Raw genomic sequence first — 22,230 nt, forward strand, 5'->3', positions numbered from 1 at the left:
TTTGTGTGGCTGATGCTTTCAATTCAAGAGAAGCTACGTAAGCCAATAAAAACAACTGAATGCATGTATTCTTCTGGAGCCAATGCAAGTGTAGACACAGCACTAGTGTCTAAAATGAGGAGAGCTCACAGTGAAGTTATATGGAAATTAAAACAGCTAATAAAAGCTCTACAAACAGAAACACAAATTTGACTGGCTGTGCAGCTGAGTTTTTAAAATTGTGAAAAAATGTACAAGTTTCTAACTGGTGTAGTAAAACAACGTGTAAATAAACAAGAACACAAGTAGTAAATAGCATGATGGCAGCTCTCCTACTCCTTTCACCAACGCATTTAGACTATCTTGGCTTCCTGTCCTTGCTCAGGAGGATGACCCAGCCACAGTTTAGAACAATAACTGATCTTTTTTTTCAAATTTTCATTTTCTAGTATGTGCAACTGTAACAATCTGAACAGTTTGTTACAGACAGTAATTCCTTTTTTCTGGAAAAGAATATTTTCTTCTTAATTAGATGTATTAGTCAAGCAGTTTATCTTCAAAGCATCCTGAAAAGGATGACGTAGTCCTACTGTACTTAATATCCTCACTTTCTATCTCAATTCTCAAGCTGGTTCAAGACATTCTGACCTTTTCATGGTATTTATCTCTAAAACAGATGACAAGAGAGTCTGGACGTTGTTACAGCGGGCCCCTGTCATAACTTGTTATCTTTTAAACCAGATGTCAAATTTTGTTCCCATAAACTCTGTCATCAGGCATAATACATTTATGTGATCCCACCAATCTTCCTAAATTAAAGCTAAAGACATGAAGACACAAACATTTTGTCAGAATTACTACAAAAGCAAAAACAAAAAGGAAAACAAAATCCCATCAAGCACAATGTTGTAGGACACACGCACATACCTGTGTCAGTCGGACACACAGGCATCAACAGAACCAGTTCTAAGACCAAGGATAACGCTGCGGCTTTGCACTCTCATAATACACTGCCGAAAGCCAATAGGGTTTACTACTACATTTGCATATTATTTATATTCCATATTCCCATTCCCAGAATGACTTAGTTCTACATTTCATCAAACTACAACGCGGTGTTGAAAGCTCTGACGCTCATCCGCACCAAGCCCAGTGAGGCAGGTTCCCTGCACGGACCTGGACCCCGTGCCTTCCTCTGCTGGTGTAAGCAGGTAACAGGCAGTAGATGCATTTCACCATGATACTTCATTAGGGAAAATTCCCCAAAATTAGACTTTCCTTTTCATTTGGTAAAAAGAAGTAGATTTTAATAAAATACAATGTAGCGCTACTAAAACAAGGAAAACCAGAAAAAATGGTGATCCTTCTACTCCACTGTAATCATCTGCTAACTTGCTCACTAATTTTTCAGTGGCAAACCATGCTTCAGTGTCTGCTGTAGAAATAATTTCATTTCCTGATTTTTTATAACCACACGCTAAAGTGTGCTTTCTTCCTAGAGGTCTCTTCCAACTTCTATGATTCTTCTTTCTATGAACTAAATAAGTACCAGGAGAACATCACCATAGAACATCGATTCCAAAGGCAAAATCACACATATTTTCCTCAAGCCAAGCTGCCACTGATATCTGAGGCAAATTAAAAATGCACGTTGGAACCTACACATCATTCCTCTAGCTTCAGTTTGAGGAAAATATTGGCTATGTCCCCCCTCGCCTCAGAAATGCTGCATTGAAAATGGTGCCGGTGGTATTTCACTCTTTTTCATGTCTTTAATTCACAAAGCTTGAATGTAAATTCCATTATGGGAAAGGTGGGAGAAGCAGTGGTAAGACTTGGATATCCTGTGAAAAGGATTACCCAAATGGATGTTCTGAATCTACCGTCATTAAACAAAATTCTTTTGAGGGACCAAACTAAACCCCTGTGCATTCCTATTACAAGACGGGGAGGTGACCCCCTAAGCGAGGACTACTTAAAACAGCAGCAAGCTCTAATAGGAAGGAAAAAAGAAAACTCAAGCAAACAGAGGCTTAAAGAAATACAGCTCACGAGCAGCCTGATGAAAAACCAACGGCATCCAAGGCAGAAGTTTATATCCTGGCACTTCGGCACATGGTTTCATTTATGGTGCATCTTGATTCCATTTTACTTATAGGAAAAAAGTTATGACTTCTCAAATTACTTCTCAAAGCTACTTGTCAGAGACAAATAAGTAAATCAGTAAGAAAATAGCTTTGGAAATCTGACTGTTGCCTATGACCCAGAAATGTTCCCTTCCCCTCTGTCGTGGCTCAGCCCCAGTCGGCAACTGAACACCAGGCAGCCGCCCGCTCGCTGCCCCGACCGCTGTGGGACGGGGGAGAGCTTCGGAAGAGCGAAACAAAAAAAAAAATGGGTTGAGATAAGAAAAGTTTAATAATTAAACTAATAATGATTATTATTATTATAGTAATAACAATAATGATAATATAATAAAAAGGAAAAGGGAAAAAGGGGAAAAACCAGAACCACCAGTGACACAACCGCTCACCACCCGCCGACCGACGCTGCCCGTCCCCCAGCCGCAATTGCTGCCTCCCACCCCCGGCCAGCCCCTCCCAGTAACATACTGGGCATGACGTTACACGATATGGAATGTCCCTTTGGCCAGTTTGACTCCGCTCTCTTGGCTGTGCCCCCTCCCCTCCCGGCCCCTTGTGCCCCCGGCAGAGCCTGGGAGGCTGGAAAGCCCCTGACTAGCACAAGCGCTGCCCAGCCACAGCCAAACCATCGGTGTGTTACCAGCGGTGTTTTCACACTGAGTCCAAAGCCCAGCACTCTGCCAGCTGCGGGGAAGAAAACTGACTCTATCCCAGCGAAAACCATGACACCCTCCAAATCCCTGGTATATATGGTTTGGGCTTTTATCCCCTGTTCTGCTCCTGGTTTGAACAAAGGACATTCTCAGCTGCTGTCCTCCTTTCTGAAGAGAACTTTTCACTCCTGATTTTTTAAGATATGCATAGATTAACCTGTACCTCTCCCTGGAATAACTAATTTCCCTCAATATTTGTATTTTTCTCTCATGCCCGGTAAAGAAACGTCACTGAATCAGTAGGATACTCATGATAAGAAAAGCTCAGTTGCTTCTCTTAGGCCTCAGACATTCACACCACTGTGGATGCTGTTTTCTGTGCCAAATGGCATGTTTTTGAAGGAGGCAACGAATTAGAGAAATTTCATACCTGAAACACTACCCATACTCTCAGTGTCGCTGTGCAGGATTCCCCATTTCCTACTTCACAATGAGAATTACTGTTTGACTGACCAGCAGCAAACCAGAGAACTGGGAAGACCCTCTTGGAATAACACTTACAATTGACTCCCGATACATCTCCGTAATTTTGCTTGGTTAAATCCTACAGTACGCAGCTATTTGCTTGGATGAGGTCTGCCTACAGCACTGACAGATTTAATTAAGTGGAAAATATTACATCGTACCTTCTACCGAGCAAGCAAGAGGTCCACGTGTCACAAAATCTCACTTTTTAACCGGAATGCATTTTCACAGTAGGGTGCTGTTGCTAGTAGAGAAACAAATCGCCACGCTACTTTTACATCAAATAATAGCCTCAACTATGCAGCTTCACATATTTCCTCATCAACTGGAACCAAACTTCAGATTACCACACAACTGGACACATCTTTTCAAACAGGTTGGGGACCTATAATGCAATACTAACAGAAGCTAAAAGTTTCCAATATTTTCATTTTTTCTGCTATGAAACGGCTGAACACCTGTTTAATGTGCCCACAGGCAATAATTAGGACCCAATGACGCTGCTTTCGGTTAACATTTAATTTCCTGCTACAGCAGCACATCGCTATTAGCAATGACCTTCTATTTGCAGAGGATGCGATATTTATTAATTAACAAAAGAAGAAAAAGATCCCAAGTCCCTTTGAACTTTTACTTTTTAAAAATGAGAATGTACTCATAAAGAGGAGAGGCTTGCTAAAAAAAAAATTCTCTTTATATTCATCTGAGGTTCACTTCACATCTGGTCTTCACTGTTCTGTAGCGCTACTAATTATGATCTGTTAATTAAGAAATTAAAGTGCTGCCATTACCTGTTTGCAAGAAATGGAAACTTCTGGATCAATTACTTGCTCTGGAGTTCAATCAAGAGGTGATCTGGGTGGAGCCGTCGGGACAAGAGAAAGAATAGCTTGGGAAATGAGCATTCAGAGCAGCTGATTTGATTTTCCCAAGCAAGAGGTTTATTGCCAGACGTCGCTGTTTCACCAGCACTAAGCGGAATGAGATCAACGTCAGCATTAAAAACCTTAATAAACTGTGCAAACGGCCAGAGCCTGTTTTGGGCAGCGATGCAGAAAGTCTCAGGTGCCATGTCGCAGCAATCCTTTCTTCATCACCCTGCTGTGCCCAGCAGCCCAGGCCCTTGCTCTCCAGGCTGTCACTTCAGCTGGAGAGGCAGCAGGAGTGGGCAGCTCAGGCCTAGTCCGTACACTGCTGACAACCACCCTCCTGCATCAGGTTGGGTGCTTGTGCCTCCCTCTGCCGTCAGTGCTTTGGAGAACCAGCGCAATCCAACTGACTGCCAACCACCTTGCGGGGAGATGCGGCGAGAAGAGCAGCAGCAGCAGCAGCAGCGTCCTTCCCTGGCAGCAAAAGGTCAGCTGGGCTCAGAGGTGGACTAGCCATCTGCAATTAAATGTCTGCATGTCATAGACCTCTGATTCTTTTTGACTTTTGCCTCTTTACACTTCATGTTTTTGAGGAACAAGCAAACAATGCTTGGTTTGGAAAACACTTTATTCAGCAGGCACTGCTGCTGTCGGCTCTCTCAAAGTCACATTTAATACCCATGACACGGGCAGACAATGATCCAAGTAGAGAAGGATCCACATTGCCAATGCAGTTAAACTCTGTGCCTTCAGATGAAGATCCAGGCTAGGAACACTGGGCAGTGCCAGCTGAAGCGCAGCGAAGGCATCTAGGCTCACATCTAAGGATGTACCAGAGAGAGATGTGTGGGAGTTGCAGAGTATTGGTGTCCCCAGAAGATGGTCATGTGCAAGAAGCACAGGGCATGGATCATCTGGCCCTTGTTAACTACGCTAATGGCCTGCAAGCCCCAGGGGTGGCATCTTCACAAGCTGATGGACCAGATCATGCAGACCTGCTGGCTGATGCTGCTCTGCTTCTAACAGGGTGTGAGCACATGGAAAGTCTAAAGTGTGCTGCACCCAGGCTGCTGGGAAGCTTGGCCTTGACTGATCCAATTCAACAAGAGCCAGTGCCAGGTCCTGCCCCTGGGGAGGAACAACCCCCCGCACCAGCACAGGCTGGGGGGGACCTGCTGGAGAGCGGCTCTGCTGAGAAGGACCTGGCAGTGCTGGTGGACAAGGTGACCATGAGCCAGCAACGTGCCCTTGGGGGCCAAGAAGGTCAACAATATCCTGGGGTGCATGAAAAGGAGTGTGGGCAGCAGGGCGAGAGAGGTTATCCTGCCCCTCTGCTCTGCCCTGGTGAGGCCACATTTGGAGTGCTGTGTCCAATTCTGGGCCCCCCAGTTCAAGGACAGGGAACTGCTTGAGCAAGTCCAGCGGAGAGCTACAAAGATGATCAGGGGCCTGGAGCATCTCCCTTGTGAGGAAAGGCTGAGAGACCTGGCTTTGTTCGGTCTGGAGAAGAGAAGGCTGAGGGGGGATCTTGTCAATGCTTATAAATATCTGAAGGGTGGGTGTCAGGGGGATGGGGCCGGGCTCTTTCCAGCGGTGCCCAACGCCAGGCCAAGGGGCCACGGGCACAAGCTGGAACACGGGAAGTTCCCCCTGAACATGAGGACAAACCCCTTCCCTGTGCGGGTGCCAGAGCAGGGGCACAGGCTGCCCAGGGAGGCTGTGGGGTCCCTTCCCTGGAGACATTCACCCCCCGCCTGGACGCGGCCCTGTGCCCCTGCTCTGGGGGTGCCTGCTCACGCAGGGGTGGGACGGGGTGAGCTCCAGAGGGCCCTGCCAGCCCCCACCAGTCTGGGATTCTGTGACATGCTAGCTCCCACCAGAAGAGTTGACTGGCTGCAGCAGATGCATCTCCTGATATACATTAGCGATCACCTGTCTCAATCATTAGGAAGGAATGATATTTTATCACTCGTCATAATGCAACTGCTCCGTGTTGTATTTTACGGTTCTTACAGCCCTTACTTCACTTTGCTGGTTTATATGTATAGCACAGCAGCATTTAGAAGTCTCCAGTATAATTTACAATCCAAAGAAAGAAGGTGTGGGGGGGAAGAGACTAATTAATTTGCCCTATTATGGAATAAAGCAGAGGGAGAGACAACGAATAAAATGCAAATCTCTGACTCTCATCTTCTTAACTGCTGCCTCCTGTGGAAGTCACTTTAAAACATGGATAATAATCAGTCAAAGCCTCCCTTCGTATGATCAGGACTCCAAGCAGAGACCCTACCGCGCTGCTGTACTTCTGACAGAGAAGAGAGCTGCCAGACCAACAGCAACAGGCAGAGTTGCACTTTTATCACCCTATCTAACACAGCTATGCCTTTTTGATCATACCATCTGCTCCCCTCTCTCCTAGTTTTTGTATTTATTTCTCATTTGTAATACATGCTGCAAATGCACAGGCAGCTTTATTCTGTAAAGCTGTTCAACTGTGACCTTTTTCTAAATCCAGAGAAATGAAGTTTGTAAAACAGCTAGAAAACAATGCTGGAATCATTCAGATTATGATAATTACTCAAGCAAAGATCAATACTAATCCACTCTAAAGCCACCAATTCTCAATCCTTCACAAATTCCAGTCGCCACATCCAGCAGTTTATCATTTTGCAAGCAGCACCATTACTCTGTGCTGACATTTACCCTAAAGTTATACTATGTCAACTGAAAAATAAGGTTATATGAAACCTGCCAGTTTCAGCTCGCATCACTGTCAAGAAACGAAACAAGAAGTGCAGTTTGCAGTGTGTGACAATCCCTGAAAATCTTAGGAATCAAAACTAGTCCTGCTCCAAAAAGATTGAGAGAGTCTCAGAGCTGAATCAGAAAGTTATAGGGTTGTTTTCATTTAATTTCTGACGCTGAAGAAAATGAGTAACCGCCTTTGCTGTTCTCAAGAGATTTTAAGAGATTTTTTTACAATGGTGTGCATCGAAGAATTTACCAGGGACAGAGTAGCGCTATTTCTTTGGAAAGAGAAACCAGGCTATTCAACTAATTCTGATGAGTTCGCAGGAGGAAAAGATAACATGGCTTATTCAGTTGTCATCTAGGGGCATTAGGGGATATGAGCCACTTTTTTCTCTAAGCTTTCTTCGTTATAGCAAAATAAAGTTCCCATCTCCTGGGATAAAACTGGGGCCCATGGTGGCCTCAGAAAGCAAGAGCTCAGTTCACTTCCCAGAAGGCTGTCAGCACCCTGCCTGTGCTCCCGAACCTTGACGCACTTCTCACCATCCGGCAAACAAAGGTGCTGCGTGGGTTGACACGAGAACTGCAAGAAACCTCTTTTGCACTGCAAGGGCGGACCACACCGTGCTTCCAAGGAGTCCTGAGGCTGGACTCGTGCTGGGTTTGGCCTGAGCGGTCCAGCACTGCGGCTGCATTGTAGCCTCTCCCAAAACACACTGCTCGGGACCACGTTTGTCACCAGCTGAGCTTCAAGGACAAGCTCCTTGAAGTTATAAATCAAGTTATAAAAGAAAAAGGAAACAAAGTGCATTACTAAGCACGTTCCTAGCAGCGAAGAGTCCCTTCAGCAGCACCAGCCGCCGGGCTGGCTCCTGAGGCTAGGTAAATAAGCTCTTGTAACTTACCCAAAATATGAATTATCTTGGAAAGGTCTCATTATCACCATATTTCCATGTCCTGTTCTGTTAAATGTAACTACATATTTTTTTTTTCCTCCCAGCTATGCATATAGTACCTGTTCATTTTTTCTTGAAAATAGCAACACAGAAGGTTAAGTCTGTTACAGAAAGGCTTTAAATATTATTCAGAAATTGCGTGCACTGACATGATACCTGAAATTACAGTATCAAATGGAAACATATTTAAAGGACTGCCTTTTGCTACGTTACCTAAGCTACACTTCACACATTTGAAGATACCTAATGAAATATAGCAAGAAGCAGGAATAATCTCTCTCAAGAAAAATCCTTCAGCAAAGGATTATCATTTGCACCATTATTAAACGCCAAGTTTATAATATTGCACTATCCCTTCACATTTTGTATGTGTTTCAAGATCAAATATAAAATTAGTAGAAGACTGGCAGTATTTTGCTATTTTTCATTTCTTTAAGGTCTTGCTTTACAATGCTAATAATGCTAATTACAATGATAATACTCGAGTCATGAGGAAAAAGAGAATGCACATCATGAAATTTTGTCTGAACTCTTTAAAACAGCTGAGCAAGTCCCCTCATTAGGGTCTACTGAAGCCAGTAATATTCCGTTCTGTTTCTGGTTTCTGATTTCCTGCAGTACTTTGTTTTGAAAACATATGCACAAACGCCGTTATATTCCAATACCGATTATGTCGCTACATATTGAGGCAAGGCTGTAATTTCATGATATCAGGAGGCTGCTTGCATTGATCCTATCGCTTCATACTATTATACAGATGTCAAACTTTATGAACACATTCTCTGTAACAAAATTTAACAAACTACTCAGCCTGTGCACCATTTTCTTTTTTTTTAAACTTAATTTTAAGAAAATGGGGTTGATTTTATTAAATTGTCATAGGGTGAGCTTTATCAAATCATGACTCTGTAGTAATAATGACTATCATCTGCATTCTAATGTGAAAGAGTTCGAGCCTGAATTCTCTCATGTCCCACGAGAATGGTGTACAGGGTCAAAATATACTCAGACTGGAGGAAATAACCTAGCGTCCCAGTGACCCCAGCTACAATTTCAATGCACAAAATTTCTTGTTTACCCACAACTGACGTTTTCAAGAGCTTCTGAGAGGATAATTTCAAACCAACCTCTCCTCACTGGCTTTGTCGCCGACAGCCCCGATCTTTTCAGTTGGAGACAACCTGTTAAGATGGTAGAACTGCACTGCTGTCCAGTATGATTAGGGAATGGCTGGCTGCCAAATATCTTGTGGCCAAGAGAAAGAAGCAACTCTAAAGTATTTTGCCACCCTCGCTTTGTCAAACAGGAGTGCTGCAAAAAAGTCCCGCATGCAATTTCACACAGCCGTGCTTCTGGTGGACTTAAGCGCTGACTGCTCTCTCCTCAGAGCAGCATCCAATTTATTTCCGAAAGAAGAGTTAGCATCAGTAAATCTGTTATCACCTCTAAGTACACAAGGTTTTTGGTGCTTTGGTTCAAACCTTATTTTTGCGTCATATTTCCTTCCATGAGCCAAAGTAAACAGCAGAAGGTACAAAAGGTGAGGTATATGCAGGGGAAGCACTTCCACCCTGACAGCAGAGTATTTTCGTAGCCCACTTATCTCAGACTAGCATTCAAACAGGAACTTATTTCAAGGTAACAGTTGCAATGTGACTGAATAAATGCTTTACCTGTATTCATCCTGCGTAAACCGTGGAATTACTGAAGGCTGCAGAACGGAAATTTCTACGGTAGTGGTGTTGAACTTCACAGGGTCCCCATCATCGTATGCAATGACCACTAGCTATAAACAATACAGAAAATCACACTCTTGCGACAATTGTTATGCTGAATTGCAACAATACTTCTTCAGGGTCTAACAGGTTGGATGGTATTTTCTTTCACTGCAAATCGTATATTGTATAAGAACAAAACAGAGGACAAAGGTGACAGCCATCCACAAGCTGAACCATCTGCTAGAAAATGTATAGAAACACAGTGAAGTGGAATTCAGATATAACAGTCTTCTACAACTACCTCTCCAAAACACATTGCCAGCCTCAAATACATTTTCCAGGGGATTCCCTTCACATCTAAACATGGTCCTTACTCAGAACTCCAGAATCAATTTCAACTGCTTTAACAGTATATAGTTCAAGTCTACATTTAGGCAGTGGGATAATTTTTGTTGAAAAACCACCTATGAGTCCCAAGAAAAGAGAAGTAGTGCTAGGTAAGAATTCTGTGTTGCTGACACTAATTTTTAAAACTGAGGTCTGATATCAAAACAAAATAATGAACACTGCCTCCCCTCCAAAAAAAATCCTCTTAGAAAAGAGAACTTTAGTATGCTGAAACTTGGGCAAGCCTGGAGGACCTTCTCCAAAGGCAGCCTACTATAAACCTTTTGCTTATCTGATCTTTACTTATGTCTATTTGTTTATTTAATCTGTGCTTGTCTGCTGGGACAAATAGGTTCACCTGTTTTCAGCTTTCATATGAAGGTAAGCTATCTGCTAGCAAAAGGATGACAGACCAGCCCACTGAAGATGGAGCAATGGACAGTTTTCCATTTTCCCCTCGTTCTAAATTTGCCCTTATTTCAGGTCAGTGGATGGAGTAGATCAGCACATCATTCTTGCAAAGGGTTTCCAACTCATTTCTGCAAGTCCAAGCTATTCTCAGACTAGGTCAATGAAGGGACAGCTTAAAACAAAAGCCGGTATTTTTTCCAGCCAGTATATTGGGGAACTCGCCAGCGCAAGATATTGTAATCGCAGAAAGTACAAGCGTGTTAAAAACTGACTGGAAAAACTCACAGAAGATTCAGTGCAGATACAAGCCCAATGGTCTAGATGCAAATACTGGCTCAAAGTGGCCACACATCACTGATTTCTGGAGTCTTTTCTGTGCTTCTTCCCTAAGCATCCAGATTTTCTGAAAACTTATGCTTTGCTAAATTTACCATTGGTCTGCCCTAACATGGAGCAGTCTTCATAGAGAAACGTAGCGCCATGTCTAAGTGCACGTCACCTGTGTGCTACGTATCACAGCTTCAGAAAACAGCCATACTAAATAATTAATGAGGATTAAAAATAAAACTTGCAGCAATGGAAAACCTTCACTCTGGTGATGCTAACCAAGAGTTAATCCTGTTCCCCTTTGAGTTTTACTACGTTAGTTAAAAACTTAAAAGAACTCAAATTAGCACTGTCCTAAGCTCCTAAAACAGTGACAGCACTTCAACGCTACTCAAGCTCACAGCAGCGCTTAACAGGACCCTCAGAAGTGGAAAACAGTGAAGCGGACAGCTTTATTCCTTATAATGTTAAAGCATGAAAATAAACCTCTCTTTAATCCTCTTTTCAAAAATAAATAACTGAAAGAAGAAACAAAACACACCTTAATGGCCATGCAGAAGGTTGGCAGTTTCCAAGTAGGGAAATTAGATATAAACACCCATATATTATAGATACTTTTTTCTTTGGCTTATTGAGACACTTTTTAATTTTTAATCTTGCCATTCTTAAAAAAGTTCTCACAAAACCGCTACACTAACAGCCCTGTTGAAAACAAAGAGATCAGCAAGGTAACTTTCAAAAACTGAAGTTTCCCTTGGTGCCTCCCTCTTTCTTCTGACCTCCTAACAGCAGCAACCGCATCCATTCAAGACGTTTCTGAAATCAAAAAGGCACGAAACACGTGCCAGGAAGAAATCAACGAAGTAAAGAAACAAACGAAACAGAAACTTCACATTTTCTATGCAATATACAGCAACACGGAGAAACGTGAAGGTAAAAGGAATTCCATCAAACGCAGGCAACATTTCCTGACAATATACAGCAATATGAGGTCATACCTTAAACACCGTACTCGGCTCTTCATTCAGGTTTACTCGGGTTACCACGCGCCCCGAGTTTTCATCCACGTCAAAAATGCTGGCACTGTAGGGGAACTGGACAACATCCACTTTGTATCGGACTCGACTTGCTGGTGTGCCCTGTAAGGCAAAAACAAAGCAACTTGCATATCCTCGTATTTTTACACATCTCATGAAGTTACTAAAAGATTAAAAGGCAACGCTGCTAAACAGACCACCACAAACAAAACCCGCAGTTTGCCTTCCTCAGACTGGGTTTGTTACTTCGCAGCCCCACTGTGTCCCCCCAGAATATCTTACACCTGAGAGGTCCAGTAAGAAAAATGATCAGAGGTTTGGAAAGGAGAGACCTGAAAAATCTACTGAAAAATATCTACTTAACTACAGACAGAAGCAGTGGTCTGTTTTATAACTACTGAAATTTTTAAATAACAGAAGACGGGCACGGCTTAAGGTTGGCTAATACGCTTTTCAAAAATATTTTAATGCATTATAAAAACTCCTTTGAAGTTCAATAAACATAAATACTCTAAAAACTCCAGCACTTACTCAGCTTGTCCTGAAATGGCAGTGTCTTGCTGCTGAAGGTGGGGAAATGTGTGTTATATTATTTTCTAAAAAGTCAGACTACAGTTCTGCATACAGGACAGTCCAACCTGTGTGACATTCACACACTTCTCTTTTAGAGGTAACAAAATGCAACCAGTACTGGGTTGCCTGGGCAAACCCACCATGGAGCTGAAATGGACTTTTTTACATAGAAATCAAAGAGCAGTATCTGAAGGTTTTACTTTTCACCAAAGCCAAGCGATGAAGACCTAATACATTTCAAAAATCCTCATCTGAGAAGTAAACCACAGAGATTACAGGGCCTGCAGCACTTCCAAACATAGTCCAACACATGCTTTTTCTGTGGCTGAACTGTTCAGGTCTAGCAATTTTGGCACAGCCACCTAAAAGCTCCCATCCACGCCTTCCTCACCGCAGAGACGGTCACAGTGCTTGTGGGAAGTGACGGGACACCTGTGGCCTTCCCCGCCTGTGACAGAGGGCTTCTGCCTCTTACTAGCAGGCATCAGGGCTGGCTCAAAGCACAACGTCAGGAAACAGAACGGAGAATATGTTTGTCGTAGTAGCAGTAACAGAAAATGCAGTTTTGCAAATGGATTTTAAGCAGCCCGTAATGAACACTCCCCACTCTTCAAACCCTGTTTCAATGACAAGGAAGCAGCAGAGACGGCCCCAAATGGTCTGCATGCATTGCACTCAAAAACACCAAAACAAAGGAAGAATCAGAAGAGGCACTGCCAGGGGATCTAATAGATTAATTTTTTGGATCAGTAACTCAGCATTTTCTAATAGAAGGCCATTTACCTGATTTAACTGATTTAACACTAACTGCCTAAATAAATAACATCTATTGTGAGGAACAAAGTTTCTTAAAGTATCCGTTGTATTCCAGTGGTCCCATTCCAGCAGTCACCTCCAGGGACCTTCAGAGGAGGTGGAGTAACACGGTGCCTGCAAGCACAGCCCAAGAGGCAGCTGCGCCCACACTGGAGAGACGGGAGGGCTCTGGCAGCTTGCGCTGGCCTGTCTGATCTGTCAAGTCCCAAAACCCCAAAGAGGTGGCAGTGCTCGTCCCTGGCACCTCTGCAGTCCCACCACTCCCTGGTAGCACCCCAGGCTCTCCTGCAACAGCCACTTTCCCATGTGCCCCTGGAGGAGCTTCTCTGGTAGCAGTAGGACGGTTCCTGGCACCCATCTAACTTCAAAGCAACAGACCTTTCTGGCAGGAACCACCCAACCTCTTTTCGGATGAGACAAACCGTACCGTTGACTCTTTACAGAGGATGCCTGGGAGACAGTAAATTTTAACACATTACTTCCACTCTCAGCGAGTGACCCTTCACTAGTATTGGTAGCAATCCACTGTTTTCAAAGATTAAAAGGTGACATAGCAGCAGGCTCCCAGAGCAGAGAAGCCAGTACGAAAACAAGCCATGCTCTAAACAGCTGTAAGAAAAAGGAGCATCAAAGATCAGGTTTAAAACAAAGAAAGGGTCTTTTTTCACACTGATGTCTGAATAACTATTTTTCAGCAGACCAATGTCTGCGTTACCTGGATATGTAGGCACTTGGGACATTTCACAAAATTCAAACTACATTATTTGCTAAATATATTTAGGAGTAGATTCAGAGAAGCGCTTAAACGCAGGTCCTATCACCCGTATCCTTTCAGTTTCTTAATGCCTCTGAGTCTAGACCTCAGATTCGGTGTTGACCTTTACATCGTATTTAAACAGACTAAAAATCAGAGCTCAGTTTCATTAATAGCAAATTGGTGCTTTTCATCTGTATTCAATAATGTGGTATAAAGCAGCTTTGTTGTTGAGAATATATTCAATGTACCACGTTTGCTACTAACTACAAGGAAACAGGACATTTACTTTTGTAAACAGCAACAGAAACAGCTGCAAAAGTGGTTTAAGGTCACTAAATCGCATCAACCTTTTGTTGATATAACACAAGTGCATTGAAATGCTCAGTCAAAATACATAGTTTAAACTAAAAGCTTTACCGGAATGGATTTAGCACAGGTACGCTCCATGCTAATGCATGCTACAGAGCCGTGGAACGTGTCAGATTTTGCCACGCTACGTTCTGATGAGTAGTAGGGCTGTTCAATGAACAAACCATACTTCATTGTGAGAAAAGTGACTCTTCAGTGAAGAATATTTACTTGAATTTAAACTTATAGGTAGCTTCTGAGAATTTAATTGGTGGTATCAATTTTACATCTGTTAAAAGAACAATACTTAATTTTAATACTAAAAGACTATGCCAGAGGACAAGGCACGCAGGCCATCTCAGCCTTCCTCCCCATAAACCCCATAGCACGTAACACCCTGCACGGAAAGAGAAGGGCTGGGTGTAACTGAGGCATTCACAGAGTTTCTGGGGAGGCTTGCACAGCTGCTCCGCTCGATGATTTTAGCTGCAGCAGCGACGAGGCCGTTGCCTCTTTGAACCCTTCGAGGAGACCCAGCCCAGGAAGCGTTTATTAGCCAGTACACCGCTCCAGTGCCGCTGGCAAGCCAGCACCTTTGAAAATTCAGAACTGGGTCTGCCAGATGTGTTTTGATGTTTAGTGAAGTGATGTATGAAAGACCATGCTAATAGTTAAAAGTCATTTACAGGACCATGCAGTAAACAGTGCAAATCCTTGAAAACATGAGAAATTTCAGAGATCGTAGCATAACAGAGGTGATTATACAACTCTTCCCCTGGCATTCTCCGATTCAGTCATTTTTCTTCAACATTATAATTAAGAGGAAATTACCTGCTGAAATCCACTCTATTTGGTTTCAGAGTAATGGTCCTCACATTTGCTTGGAAGACTAAAAGCTGTCATCATCATTAAACCTGCACATATTAGGTAATTTGTTATTAAATAAACAAAAATCTCATCAGGTTATTGTTCCTGATATAACTATCAAGTACACTTTTCTCCTGTCAGTTCTGAAAATAACAAAACAGGGGTTTATTTTTTATTTATTACATTTTGGCACCAATATAATTAGAAAAAAAATCTCCAGAGAGATTTCCCTGGGAAATCTATTTAGAAACGAGTTTTAATTATCTCAAATATTAATCATCTTTTGCCTCTGTTCTAAATTAATTTAGGTGCATTCCTCTGTTTACAGCAGAACTCGAATACAGCAGATAATATTCTCAAATAAACAACAGACAAAGGATTGCACTTGGCAGGAACCATGTTTGTTCTCTCAAACTGAAGTTTTCCTGAGAGTTCAAGACTATTATGAAACTTAGATGTAAAGCTCATCCAGCTTCAACGATTTCTTTTATTGCTGCATAATTCCTTAAGTTTCCATTTGCTCTGGGGAAACGACGTTCGCCTGTGCCACAGCTGCGAGGCACGGCATGTCCCCACCACGTGCGTTAGGTGCCCAGGCACGGGGAGGCGCTGGGCAGGGAGGCCGTGGCGGGGGCTCACGGGCGCTGCCAACTCGCAAAAGGCACAGGTCGGTTGCGCAGGAATTGCAATGCAGTGACGCCAGGGAAAAGGGTGAGAAGTGCAACACAATAACTTCTGTATGTTTTTGTGCTTATTCCTGCAAGCAATTAAAAAGGAAGCTAAAAATCGTTACTTCCACCGTCCACAATGATCTGGCCCGGGAAAGAGGGGGGAAAACGCATTTCACTTTCATTTGCAGTTTTCTCGTGAAGATCCCAGATGGGCATCTGGTAAATGACCTGGATTTTACCCCTAAGCACTAGTACGGAATAGTGGCATAATGAACATGGACTTATTTACCAAGTGACTTTGTTATAATGCCTCTTTGACCGAAGTCAGAAAAACTCTGAGGGTAATATAAATAAAATGTGAAACTGATAAAGAATTTAATAAATTATCTGCGTCTGTAGATTTCAATGCAAATCTGAATGATTTACGTCATGAAGATTTCACTAAGACAAACTTTGTAAAGTTAATTCTATGAAAAAAATTGCAGAGTGAAGCTGGAAACAAAATTTGCACGTGGCTGCACATTTTCTTTGTAACATGTTCCAAGTAAAGTAACCATTAAAGATGGGGCAGACCACAGAGTATGCGAATGATTCTGGTGGGTCTTATACCAGCTACGGGTTATGAATGGTCCACCCATGTATATTCACCCTAAATTCATTTATATAAACTCTAAAATTTGAAGGATTTTATTCTTTAGTGTGTAACTCAACAAGGGGGCCTGGAATTCTGAATTACTGAATCTGGAAATTGTGAATTATTAACTATAACAGGGCGAGCACAAAAAGAACGTGAACCTTCAAAGCCATGAGACAAAATTACGTTAAGAACTCATTGAGTTTGCAGCATGTTTCCTGTACGCAAACCTCCAGCAGACACTATGAAATCCGACAGTAATACTTTTTAAAAGGTCAAGCCCTGGACTGCCTGGAAATGGTTTTATCCCCAATTAAATATCTATGAAATCTCTAATTAAATATCCGTCAGCATCTTTCTTTGAGTGGGTGCCTGTAAAGCAATAAGGACAATTACTCTCAATTTGACAAAAAGGCTCCATTGAACAAAAACCTTACAAGGTGTTATGAGATTGGATAAACTATTAAATTGGATATTCCGAAGCTCTGGAAGCTGGCTGCTCGTTAAAATTAGTGTTCTGCATCTGTTTCTACTGACATTTCAAGTCAACAAAATCAGAATATGCAGGGGAATTGCCCAGGGAAGAAATATCCCAGTTTTTACTGTGATAAACCATTAAAAAAAAAAAAAGCCATACACAGGAAAATCAAACACCTCAAGTTATGTCGGTCCTGGGAATATTCACCTTCTGATAAACAAACTAAGCATCTATCAAATAGTTCCCGTTGCTCTCCTCTCAAAACATTTGGAGGGTTAAGAGCTTTGAGAACACTGTCATAATCATCTGGCATCTCACATCACCACAGCACTGCAATAAAGCATAAGCCCTTCACAATGAAGAAAACTCTCCTCCTGCTCTCCAAGGATGATCCCAGGGGTCCTTGAATGACTCAGGTATGTGTACAGCCATCTGTAGAGACCCGCTGAACGTAATCACAGGTAGCCCCTTTGCCAAGCAAAAAAGCAACCACTATTCAAATCCCTCCATGTGCAACTGTCGCATTTCAAACACAGATTGATAAACGTAGGCACGTAACAGGAAATAAACCAGGTTTAAAGCTCTCTCCTGTCAGCAAAACCTTCCCAGCCTTGAGCTGATTAAGTTTCACCTCTGAAGTTGCAGAGCAAACCATTGCTCTGCTGTGCATTTGGTTTGATCATTCCAGAGCCACAAGAGTCCTTTTGCTTTCCTTTCTCTTGCTTCCAAAGCGTCTGTCCCTGCCACTTCACCACTTCAATTCAGACTCTCCATTAGCTTAGGTAGGAAACAAAGACACCGCACCCTTTTTTGTGGCCATGTGCAATGGGGGTTAGCATTTATTTTCAGCTGAAGTTAAATCAAAATCCGAGACACAGAGTGGAAAAGCGGCAAGGAGGAGGCAGTCTAAAAGCGGCTTCAGCTGCGTCCCCGTACAGCTGCTGAGTGCAGAAGTGGCGACTCACCCAGATGGCCCAGGCGGCGTCTAGACACCGGTTCCACGTGTTTTCACTTGCTGCTCCTGAAGCACTTCAAGAAGCTCTGCTTTTAGGCGGGCCACTCGTCATTCTTTGAGAGCTAAGCTCTCAAACTGAGCACTGAGAGGGGAAATATTATAACCAGTCCCGAGGACTCTCTCAGCATCTGACTGATGACAAACCGAGGGATTTATGCATCTGCACCAGCCCGGATACGGGCCTCAGATTTGTTCAGCTACAAAGGATCATCTATTTGCCCAAAGAGTAGATGGCAAGAGATTCTGGCTGGGGATATTGAAGACTGTGCTAATAAAATGCAGAAGTGTTGGTGAGAGAGGCAGACACCAACTTCATCTAGGCTCTGGGGACTCCAGGTATCTCTCCCTGTAAATACTTGAAAATATCTCTGAGAGAAGCCAAAGCTGCATACACTTGTGTTAGCGAAAGCAAAGCAGCACTTAAAAATAAACCTTTTTCTATAGGATATTATCACATCTACCTTAGTTGCCAGAAGCACTTCTTTGGCACCTCTGGCAGAGATGCAGCGTTTCTGTGGTTTCCCAGCCGCACAAACCCCTTGCAAAGTTTCGCACCTCACACAGGACACCTGCTTGCACCTTTCACCATTTTTGATGTTGGCTTTTGGTCAGATCACTGTCTTCAACACAAAAGAGTCAGTGGGGAAACTAAACTCAAATAGGGCCAACGGAGGTCTTCCAGGAAACAAAGCAAGGAGTTTCATAGCAGAAAAAAATGGCTTTCTCACTTAGTTTTACCGTATTTCTGTCTGAGATTACTCAGACGCCCGTTTACACCGCGTATACGGCAAGCCAAACCCGTCTGGGACGCCCTGGAGCAACTTTGGCAACACAAATACAGCGAAGCCTCTTGAGTGACCCTGCACACCCTTCCTGCTTGGGAAGTCCGAGCGGGTTCTCGAGGCACAGCTTCACGGTGCGGGGCTCCCCCCTCGCCCTAAACATGACGCTTGACCATGAGGTCCAACAGCCTAAACCAATCCACTCCTGGACACTGAGAAACCCCAGATAAATAGACAAAGCCCTTAAGCTCCAGCTGGACAACACTTCTGCAAAGAAAACTCAGGACGGTATGTGAGGGGAAACCCCCGACACACAACTGCCCCCGCCGTTTCCCACTCCGAGCAGCCTCCTACCACCGTGCTGTCCCCCTTTTAGCTCAGCTTCCACAGCGGCTGCGATGCCTGCCCGCCCGCTTCTTCACAGTCACGCCCCACACAAACAGTACAGCTTTTCTCAACCCGTCGAAAAGCTACCTCCCTCTCTTCTTGCAGCTCTCTACACAACCAAGTATTTTGAATACGTAAGTACTTATGCCTTAAAGGGAATATTCAAATGATGAACAGAAAATGCGCTCAACTCTCTCAACAATTTCAGCTGCAATGTTTGCAAAATAGAAGATTTTGCTTTTCTGAAAGTAAAAGTACTGAAGCTGTACTCAAGCTTTTCCTTGGCAGCCACATAACCGTAGCTCTAGCCTATTACCATAATTCCCTCTGTCTCGCTTGACCTGTTTTTGTTGCTTTCTGCTTAGTATTTTCCTACCCTTTACACGTAGTGTGTCTGGAAGGAGAGGTACGCTCTTCTGGGAAAGACAGGGTGAGCAACTATAGGATGCACTAAGGAATTTGAAAAGTCAGATACCATGTAACTATTTTAAAACTGTAGAGAAATATACTGTGGATTGTTCCAATAAACCAAAGGACAATAAGTTGGTTTACAATACTCTGTGAAAAACATGTAAGTTGAACTTCACCAGATTTCAGTTACCAGAATGGCATTTCAAATTAGAGTGTTTTTAACAAATGTAAAAGCAACTTCTGAAACATTCTATGTATTCTTAGTCACTGCAAAAAAGTGAACTCAAACTGGAAAAGAAAGGGAAGGGAAGGAGAAAACTGGTAAGAACTTGAAGTGACATTTGCTCAAGACAGCCCTTCAAATCCTGCTCTGGCCTTTAGTGAAAAGCACTGGTTTTTATGTTTTAATTGACATTTCACTAAGGACCTGCAGGAATAACTATCAGAGGTCTCTTACGCCTTCAGGCCAAGATTTTTTTGATCACTTTGAAATCCATAGGTCAAAATAAAAACATTACAAAATATCTACTTGGAAGGATTTGGCTCTAGCATAGATAATTTTTGTTTTGAATTAGTAATTATTAATAGTAACCAGAAACCCATGGATTTTTGCAACCAAACCAATCCTATTATTAACAGCTGCATTCTAATGATGGCTGAATGTTCTAGACATCAGGTTTGTATAGTTAAGTTGAGAAAATTACACATCTTTGTCCCGACTCAGCCATTCATTCTTTCACACATATACACATTCATACATGCAATAGACACCGAGTTGCAGGTAATTTACTGCATGGAGACTTGAAGGGGGGAGATCTTTTTGAAGAAAAACAACAAGATAACCTCCGATGTACATCTCCAATAAATTAATAAAAAAGAACTTCATTTATAGTAAAACCTCACTCTTACTCCTTGTGACTGTTTTTGGAAGTGTCTCGTAGCCACTCATGGCACTCCCATGTCTATATGCTGTAAGTTTCTAAATCACTTGGGAAATACATTGCTAGTGTAAACCAGAAAACTCTACGCCACAAGTCTCTTCCAGCCTCTCACCTTTCACCTATGTTACATTTTGTACCCAGGCCACCCTCACTAACAGTTTAATACTTGCATTTATATTTATGACTTGTCCTTTAGCAGTCAAAAGCCACAGAAAAACTATCTTTTCTCAGGAACATCACTGAATGAGCACTTCCACAGTCAAGAAGTTAACACAGTAGGTAAAACGCCTGCATCCTTTGCTGCAGGTGATGATTTATTAAGATTGACTTCAGTGGTATGCAGTTTTTTTCTGCCCCTTCCATGCCCGTCACTGCTGCTGTCACCTTTGCTGTCGGGGGAGTAGGAGGAACAGAAGGGCACCACTACAATAGCCCCAGCCCAGCAGCTCAAAGGAGGCTGAGGATGGTGCCTATGGAGTGAAACGGAGAGCCAAACTCCACTGACGCGATTCAACACCTCCCTCCTGCCCCAGACCCACTCTTCTGCTGTTGGAAAATTCTAATTTGCCTTATCTGTAGAGAAATCACGTGCAGGTGGTGCGCGTTTCAGTTTGGATTCTCATACCATCCATATTAATTTGACAATGCAGAGCAAAGTTGGGACTTGCTGAAAAGAGCGGGCAGTCTCTGAAGAGCTGATTAGGTCTGAAAAGCTTTTATTGCAGATGCTGAAGAAAAAATCTAGCTTGACTTTTATTCTGGGCTGAGTTTAATGTTGACAGGGGAATAGTCTACACTACTTGTAAAATGACAACAGAAAAATTCAGGCTTGGATACTTCAAAGTAGTTAGGCTCTTATTGGACCTGCCCTGATAATCAGGCATATTTTAAAGCCACAATTATTTTCTTTATAAATATATATTTCTTTTCCTGATCTGATAAAATAGATGTATTAGTATTGTGCAAATAGGATTCCACCAGGCTAAAAATCCCCAAATGAACAAAATATTGACAATAAGAATATTCTTTCCCTTAAGGCAAGTTTAGAGGAAGGTACTCTTGCTGAACAGAGAAAAGGTTGTTTATTTTTTAAAACAATTCCTGGTGAATTCGTATCAACCACTTTGTGACACCACTTAATGTCAAAGCCAGCTCCAAATAAATACAGATTTGCCAGTAGCACAAAACATCTAAACAGGTTGGCTCAGTCACAAAAAGAAAGCAAGCCATTTATGCCTCATGGTTTTCTCTATCTTCTTCTTTATTTTAAAAGTAAAATCTATCAGCCATTAGTCTGGAAAAAAAATACCAAGTCTCCAAAACTATTTTAAAAGCATTCCTCTGTAATTGGCTATCTTTTATGGCTATTGCATTCATTAAATGCCTACGGGTAGCTTCATTTTTAAGTCATCATAAAAATCAAAGAAATGCAACAGTTGATTTCGAATAACATTATGTTAACATTACTGTCGTACGCATTTATGCCTGTATAATGGTAATAAACAGGATCCCCTCTTCACTGATTTTGATCTCTCTCATGCGTGTGCATTGTTTCTCCACAGAAGTAGAAGCGATTCCCGCACCTTGCAGATACAAAGCACCCAAAAACCAAATACAAGAAATCCATATAAATACGTGAGGAAATCACAGGAAAGGAATCTGGGAGACATAAGCACTTTAGGTTTTTATTCGGTCATTCTCATACCACCTAAAGAGGGCCATTATTACCCACCGTAAAAAATAGCATGCAAGCTTATCCATGTCCAGTTTCTACGTTTATCTGTTCAAGTGAT

The 22,230-nt window shown here is 42.6% G+C and overlaps 1 protein-coding gene across 5 annotated transcripts in view; it reads right to left on the reverse strand.

Moving 5' to 3' along the window:
* Window positions 1–22,230, reverse strand: part of PCDH15 (protocadherin related 15) — an 826,977-nt gene that overhangs the window by 82,428 nt on the left and 722,319 nt on the right. For all 5 annotated transcript variants that reach the window (XM_064464573.1, XM_064464572.1, XM_064464569.1 and 2 more), the window contains 2 exons: window positions 11,719–11,859; window positions 9,551–9,663 (listed from right to left, as the gene is read on the reverse strand). In XM_064464573.1, coding sequence (XP_064320643.1) covers window positions 9,551–9,663; window positions 11,719–11,859 — 254 coding nt within the window. The remainder of the gene's footprint in view (window positions 1–9,550; window positions 9,664–11,718; window positions 11,860–22,230) is intronic.

Source organism: Phalacrocorax carbo, chromosome 13 (genome assembly GCF_963921805.1).
Source record: "Phalacrocorax carbo chromosome 13, bPhaCar2.1, whole genome shotgun sequence".
Lineage (NCBI taxonomy): Eukaryota > Metazoa > Chordata > Aves > Suliformes > Phalacrocoracidae > Phalacrocorax > Phalacrocorax carbo.